At 45.9% G+C, this 7,430-nt stretch overlaps 2 protein-coding genes across 2 annotated transcripts in view; one reads left to right on the forward strand and one right to left on the reverse strand.

Annotated features, from left to right (window-relative positions):
• Window positions 1-1,857: 1,857 nt before the first annotated feature.
• On the reverse strand, window positions 1,858-2,322 carry LOC114818904 (early nodulin-75). Its single transcript, XM_029086800.1, has one exon. It carries the CDS (start codon window positions 2,320-2,322, stop codon window positions 1,858-1,860), a length of 465 nt encoding a protein of 154 aa, XP_028942633.1.
• A 497-nt stretch (window positions 2,323-2,819) lies between these two features.
• The window catches only part of LOC104530599 (DNA-binding protein RFX2), a gene marked incomplete at its 3' end in the record, with an annotated part of 27,069 nt that continues 22,458 nt past the window's right edge, over window positions 2,820-7,430 (forward strand). The window contains 4 exon segments of the mRNA XM_010175245.1: window positions 2,820-2,924; window positions 5,618-5,684; window positions 5,687-5,697; window positions 6,705-6,784. Coding sequence (XP_010173547.1) covers window positions 2,820-2,924; window positions 5,618-5,684; window positions 5,687-5,697; window positions 6,705-6,784 — 263 coding nt within the window.

The raw sequence follows: 7,430 nt of genomic DNA on the forward strand, positions 1-7,430 counted from the left end.
ATATTTATAAACATTAATGAGGTCACCCCTCAGTCTCCTCTTCTCCAAGCTAAAGAGCCCCAGCTCCCTCAGCCTTTCCTCAGCAGGGAGATGCTCCACTCCCTTCATCATCTTGGTGGCTCTGTGCTGGACTCTCTCCAGCAGTTCCCTGTCCTTCTTGAACTGTGGGGCCCAGAACTGGACACAATATTCCAGATGTGGCCTCACCAGGGCAGAGTAGAGGGGGAGGAGAACTTCTCTCGGTCATTAAAATATATTTGGTAACTTACCCAACTTGCTTCTATAACCTCACCACGCTATATTTTTCTACTCACAAATATCTAGAAAGCTGTGAGCTGGAGCCTGAGGCACAAATGATAGAAAATAAAATAATCTTGCAAAAGTTAGAGAAATGTGCGTGTTAAAAGTGACCCCTCTTCTGCCTGAGCATCTTCACGTGAGCTTTGTAAAGAAATATATTTTACTGACAGTGCTGGCCAAATATTTGGTTGCAAATAATTTGGGGCTGGATTTAAATTTTGTTAATTTACTGTCAGAATGATGATTTTCGTCACCCCACAGTGCTATGGCAACTGGGATCTTCTGAGCAAAAGGTTTTGGGTAAAAACCATGTAGAAAGAGTGATGGGGAGAAGCAAGTGCTGCCTTTCTATAGTGGAGCTGCAAGGAATGGGGTTGGGCACGTCTCCTCCAGGCAGACTTCAGGGCTGTGAAGGGACATGAATGGTGATAAATAGTGACTAAATTTCTTTGCCTTGTTTCTGGCTTGTTAAATTAGTCTCGTTGTTGTATTTGGAGCAGTGATGATGTGGGTTCTGGATCTGCTCTTTCTCCTGGATGCAAGAAAGATGATGTGAAAGAGAAAATTACTTGCAAGCTCTGGGGTTTTGGGGGAAGTCAAGAGAGTAATTGTAATTTGCTAATGGGTAGCATGGGAATATGGGATCAGCACTGACTGGAAAAACATCTTAAAAACCTGTTTTGTGAAGAATCTAAATATTTTGGCATTTTTTTTTCAATAGCTCAAGGAGAATAAACAAGGAACTTTTGTAACTTCACCTCCTCCTTGCGTTTCTTTTTACCGCAGATGAGCAGGTTTCCGTGTCCCTTGGTTTCTCATTTTTCCTTTTGTCTCTTAACTTGCAAAGATTTGAGGAAAAAATTTAAATTTTGGATGCAGAAGGGAAATAAAATGGAAAAGATTTCACGCTGGTTTTTGGAGGTTATGTTACAACCAGCAGTGAGGCTGAGAAAGGAGAAATGACACTGCTCAAAATCTGAAGCTTTGGGGTTTGAAGTGACAGCAGAAACTCTCTTAAAATAGATTTCTAACAGGAACTTGCTCAAGAAACTGAGTTTAAAAGGCTCCCCCACACCTCATATTACATCAAAAAACCCCAAATGACATTGTCTGCTCTCGGGAAGCACCATCACAGCAACCCTTGGTGTCCCTGGGGCAGCTGGGCTTTAACATGTCCTGTATCCCACGAGGGACAGACACAGGGTGCTGGGGCTGTGCCGTAAGGGACCTGGGGGATGGAGAGCCTGTGCTGGTGCTCAGCCCCGCTCTTCTGCCACCTCTCCATCCCCAGGACATTCCTACGTGGCCCTTGGGATGCTTCCCAGGGTGGCTGAGTGGTGCTGGGTGAGTGCTGGGACAGGGGGACCCGAGTGACTTGAAGATGCTGAGGGCATCTCCTGGGGGAGCAGGACCGGAGGGTGATGGCATGTCTGTGTTCAGGGACCTTGGGGAGGCTGATGGGATCTGGGGGCAAAGGCACAGATGGGAGGATGGAGGTGGTTCTTTGTGAGGTGGTTCTTTGTGGAATGGTTCTTTGTGGGATGGTTCTTTGTGGGGTCATTCTTTGTGAGGTGGTTCTTTGTGGGGTGGTTCTTTGTGGGGTGGTTCTTTGTGAGGTGGTTCGTTGTGGGGTGGTTCTATGTGGGGTGGTTCTTTGTGGGGGTAGTTCTTTGTGGGGTGGTTCTTTGTGGGATGGTTCTTTGTGGGGTCATTCTTTGTGAGGTGGTTCTTTGAGAGGATGGTTCTTTGTGAGGTGGTTCTTTGTGGGGGTGGTTCTTTGTGAGGTGGTTCTTTGTGAGGATGGTTCTTTGTGAGGTGGTTCTTTGTGAGGTGGTTCTTTGTGGGGGTGGTTCTTTGTGAGTATGGTTCTTTGTGGGGTGGTTCCTTTGTGGGGTGGTTCTTTGTGGGGTGGTTCTTTGTGAGGTGGTTCTTTGTGGGGTGGTTCTTCATGGGGGTGGTTCTTTGTGGGGGTGGTTTGCAGGTTTTAAAATGATGGTCAATCACTGTTCTTCTGTTATTCATGTTTGATTATTGGTTGTGATTATAAACCCAAATTGACCACCCCACTTTCCAACTTAAGCTCCAGGCGTGTCCTTAGATCTGATGCATTCATTTTTTGCAGCAGCAGTTACACATGATAAGGCAGAGAGGGAGAAAAGATGATTTTTAAAATATGCTCTTACTCTTCCAGATCTGAAGTTATCCTCACTATGACACAATAATTTTCCAACGCTACTTTTCGGTTATATTTAGAAATGCATTTTCTGTTCCTTCCCTCTCCTTTCTGTGGAACAATTGTGCAACTTTCTTTTTTCTTAATATAATACTGTATTAAAATTAGCTCCAAGACTAAAAAGAGTCCTCTGTGTAGGAAGGTAGCTACCTTCCTTTCCAGCACTTCCCTTGGATCTTCCACTGGGATTTTGTTCCTGTTAGACACGGGTTCCTGGGGCATTTGCTGTGGTGTGTGGCTGTGCTTTCCCTGACTGATCTCTCCTCTGTTCTTCCCAGAAGTGAGCATGCAGAGTTCAGAGGGTGGATCAGACTCAGCAGCTTCTGTGGCTCTTCACACTTCTGCATCAGCCCAAGCTCCAGTAGTGCAGCCAGTGCCAGCGTCTCAGCAGGTAACGTATGCACAGCTGGGAATGCTGTTTCCATGGAGAACAGACCTGTTTTACTGGCAGGTGTATTTTAATCCAGGGGTTTTTTTCTATGAGGGAGAGGATTGTTAATCAGCTCGTTGAGGTGATTCAGTGAGGAGAACCTGTTGCTGGACTTTGTGTTGATAAAGGTCACGGATATTTCATGTGTTAGCCCTACGAGTATGCAAGCTTTAAAACACCGGGTTTAGATTTTAATTTAGCTACCGAAGAAAGTCACTTCATGCCAGTTTGATATTTGCTTCAGTGTAATATCCTGCTGTCATTATTTGGTGTGTCAATAAAAGCAGGAGAAAATGAAACTGTCTTTAAAGGCATCTCTGCAGACAGGGTGCGTTCTCCTCCACCTCTGTAGAAGAGCTAGCATGGGGAGAGGATGGAGGAGTCACATGCTGGTCTCTTCCTTTGGTAGGTGGATCCTGACATTTCAAATTCTGGAGGGGGGATTCATGATTCATGTACATGAACACGATGCTCTTGGGAGGTCTCCTGATAGGAGAGAAATGATAGCTTCAGCTGATGAATGAAAACTACCTAATGCCAAATGCAAAGGGTTAAGTTAAACTGGTTCCTTTTTATGCCTTTTGGGGAACTATCAAAAGAAGTTTCCATCGCAGGAAGCTGGAGGGATAAGAGGATGGGTGGGTGTAACTTAGCTACACCCTTCTCTTCGATTCCCAAGTGAGCAGAAGAAGCTGCCGTTGGATGCTGATGGAAAGGAACAATTCAAAATTGTGGTAGGAGCATTCGATTCACCCGGAGCCGTGGACATTCACCCCGTGTGTGTTTGGCCAGCTCTCTGTCACCTTCCAGCCTTCCCAGCTCCAGTTTCTCTGGGTGATGTTTCTTGTTTGCATTGTAACGATGTGGATACCGCTGAGCACTAGTGTCAAACACCTTGGGGATCGTCACTTAATTGGACTGTGACAACATCATAAAGGAGTTTAGGAAACCCATCGGCTTTGGATTATGAAATTACCCATCCAGCCTTTGCCAGTGTTGTCATCATGACATGTAGTATCGAGTGGAACTCCATGGATTAAGGAAGACCCAGAGGATTGTGGAAGATTCCTGAAGAGGAGGAGCATCCAGAGCCTTCCCTTCTCACCAGCGGGACAAAGAAAATCTTAGGAATGAACTACCAGCAGCGTGACTGGTGTGAGGCTGACGCCTTTGGTGTTGTTGATCACTGGTCTGCCTTTCAGTGTGAGAGAAGGCTGTATGAACAGGATGGCCTCATCTTACAGGTTGGAGATGATTCATTTTTTTGGTTGGAAGGTAATAGGAGCAGCTGGACAGGAGGTGACAAATGACACAAGTAGCTGAGCTGGGCAGCTGTGCCAACAGAGATTGTATTGTGGTAAAAGCAATGACAGAGAAGAGGTAAAAAGTAGGAGAAAGGAACAGATCTTGCTGAGACTTTGGTGTAGGTGGCATTGTCGAGGCCTGACGTGAAAAAAAGGCTTTTAATGTTCTCATCCTGCACTGGCTACAGCCTTTTTTGGAGACAAAATGGACAAAGTGATGTCTGGCTTAAGTGTGCGTGTCCTTCTCGCTAGCTCAGCTGCAGGATCTCCAATATATCCAGACTCACTGCGGGTCAGCGATGTAGAGGCCACCTAGAAATCTGGGAAATTATCAGATTCCTGTGATTCTGCTGGAATAGAATTTCTCTCTGGTTATAAAGGACACGTTGGGAGGGTGTCAAGGGCTAAAAATCGTAACTATATACTTGTAAGCTGGCCAGTAACTGTCAGGGTCTCTCCTAGGATTCATGTGAGATTGTTTAGCAGCTTTTTGTTTGGTTGGCCCAATCTGCTGGGTATTTTTAAAGCCCCAAGCCACAGAGGATGAATGACTGTCTCCTTGGAGAAGGTCCTCACCAGTTTAAAAGGCCACACTGATATTTGGTTTGAACGTTTCCTTTCTTACTCTCATACCAGTGTCCCAGGCTCTGTTCCCATGGGCATCACTGAATCATTTATTTCCATCCACCACATCCCTGCTCTTGTTTTGCTGGATCTTCAAGGTGCTGAGCTGTGTGTCCAGCCTCAAACTGAATGCTGAGCATAACATAAAGAGATGGGAGATGATGGAAATGACAGGGAAGAGGTAGAGGACCACCGCAAGGCAACACAAAGCATATCTGTGCCCTTGCTGGTACTGAAGGGAGATACAGAACCATCTGAGCTTTGGTGGTGGTGGAAACCATACAGGCTGTGGCACCTTGGAGAGTGTGATTTCATGTCACAGGAGGCAGAGCGTGGTTTGGTGTGGCAGCCCTAAGAAGAAACTTTGCAGCCCTTAGGAGGAAAATATGAATGTGGGTTCAAAATATGAATGAAAATATGAATGCGGGTTCAGTTCTGCGACTGAACCTCATGTTGAGCTCCTCCCGTCAATCAACTATTTGCTGTTAATTACTTTTGTGGAGACTTAAAGATGATCCATGTTAGAAAATGTGGATCCAGCTTTTCCCAAGTTTGGGGTACTGAGTTCAGGCTGGTGTCACTGGGGACTGCAGGGACGCTAAGTAAGGGGTACTGCTGCCACTGGAGTGGGAGACAAGCTTTCCAGGAAAGTTTGAAAGAGAATTCCTAACTCACCTGGGTTAGAGACTGAAAGTAAGTGTCTCTTACTGTATCTTCTTCTTTCAGAGGGTTTTGGTCCAAGCAGCAGGCTCCGCTCCCAAAGGAGCGCAGATGCAGCAAATCTCTGTTCCCAGAGAACACAACAGGTAATATCTCCGGGGTGAGACACCATGTAGGGCCTCCCGTGTCCCACACGACATTAGAAACTGTGCCAGGTAGCTGCTTAGAGAAATCCATGCTCTTAACTAAGGGAGTTGTGTGCAATTAGAGGACTGGAGAACACTGTGAGAGCAGCTTTCTCCTTCTCTCTCTCCCTTTTTGAGACTGAAGGCAAAAGAAACTCTCAAGATATTTAAAGTTTGGAAAGAACCTTTACTGTAGCAGTTGTCTTTCATACATCTGAAGATTTGATGGATGCTTTTAATTGCCATTTCAAAGCAGTCCTCCTCTGTAAAGACTTTTTTTTTAGAGGCAAAATGTTTGGGACTTTTTTTTAATTACACAAATGAACATACTGACTGCATGTGGCTTCATAGAAAGGTTAGGTGGCAGAGAGCCATGCGAGTGTTATTATTTATCTGAACTTTGCCTTTTGCAGTCCTTGTTTCCTAAGAAACCAGGCATATGTGGTGCTGCTTCATGTGGACAGTGAGTCTGACTCTCTTGACTTTTCCCTCTAGCAATTTTTTATTTGGTTGCTCAGTTTCAGATTAAAAAAAAACCCAAACAACTTGACAGAGGGCAACTACATCCCTCCCAGACCAGTGAAAAGGGGGGTTGGGATGCAGATGGACACTGCCAACCTCCTCTCTGAAGGAAAGGCTGCAGCATGATCTCACCATTATTAGTCAGCAGAGAATCAGCCCTGAGACATGTGTGCAGAGGAAACCCAGCTCCATTGTTTCCACTGCTCATGAAGCAACTATTTATTTATTTATTTTATTTTGACCTTTTAAATAAATACGTCCTTTGGGGATTCCTGAGCCTGTGGGGTTTTTGTTTGTTTCCTTTTTCTTTTTCTTTTAAAAAGAAAGCCTAAATGTCAAGGTAAGGTTGGAAGTTGTTGAAGGATGTAATATGCAATTTCTCCATTTCTCCCGTTCTTCCTAGGCAATAACATATCCGTAACTTGAATTTATGATGCTTGTTTCAGGTGCAATCCGTGCAGCACGTATATCCCTCCCAGGTCCAGTATGTGGAAGGAGGAGAAGCTGTTTATACCAATGGAACCATGTAAGAGTCTCTTGTTGGCTGTAGCAGAGCCCTGTTCCCCTCCCAGCTGCGTTGAGCCCTTTGTTCTTCCCAGGTTCCTTCCGCGCTGGCTCTGCTGCTGGCACTGCCCGCTGTTGAAAGGAGTAAGAGGTGGAACAACCATTTCACATGCTACATTGTGTGTGTGGGGGTAGTTTCAGTCAGACTCCAGCCTTGGAGAAGGTGTTGTCCTCATGGAGAGACTGTTCTCCAGGGAATCCTGCTACCTAAAGGAGTCTGGTAGTTTCCTCATCCCCAGCCCATTGTGTGGTGAGGTGAGGCAGCTTTAGGAACCAGAGCATAACTTGTTCTAACCAGTGCATAACCAGTTCTAACTGGTCCATGTCTTTCTTGTGTTGGAGTCCTCAACACAAGAAAGACATGGACCAGTTAGAACGAGTCCAGAGGAGGCCACCAGGATGATGCGAGGGCTGGAGCAGCTCTGCTGTGAGGACAGGCTGAGAGAGTTGGGGCTGTTCAGCCTGGAGAAGAGAAGGCTCTGGGGAGACCTTCTAGTGGCCTCCCAGTACCTGAAGGGGCTCCAGGAAGGCTGGGGAGGGACTTTGGCCAAGGGCAGGGAGTGAGAGAACAAGGGGTGATGGCTTGAAAGTGGCAGAGGGGAGATGAA

The sequence above is a fragment of the Antrostomus carolinensis genome, unplaced genomic scaffold (genome assembly GCF_000700745.2).
Source record: "Antrostomus carolinensis isolate BGI_N321 unplaced genomic scaffold, ASM70074v2 scaffold2439, whole genome shotgun sequence".
Lineage (NCBI taxonomy): Eukaryota > Metazoa > Chordata > Aves > Caprimulgiformes > Caprimulgidae > Antrostomus > Antrostomus carolinensis.

Coding starts and splice junctions, on each gene's coding strand:
- LOC114818904 (XM_029086800.1), bottom strand. CDS start 2,322: ATGAATAACAGAAGAACAGTGATTGACCATCATTTTAAAACCTGCAAA.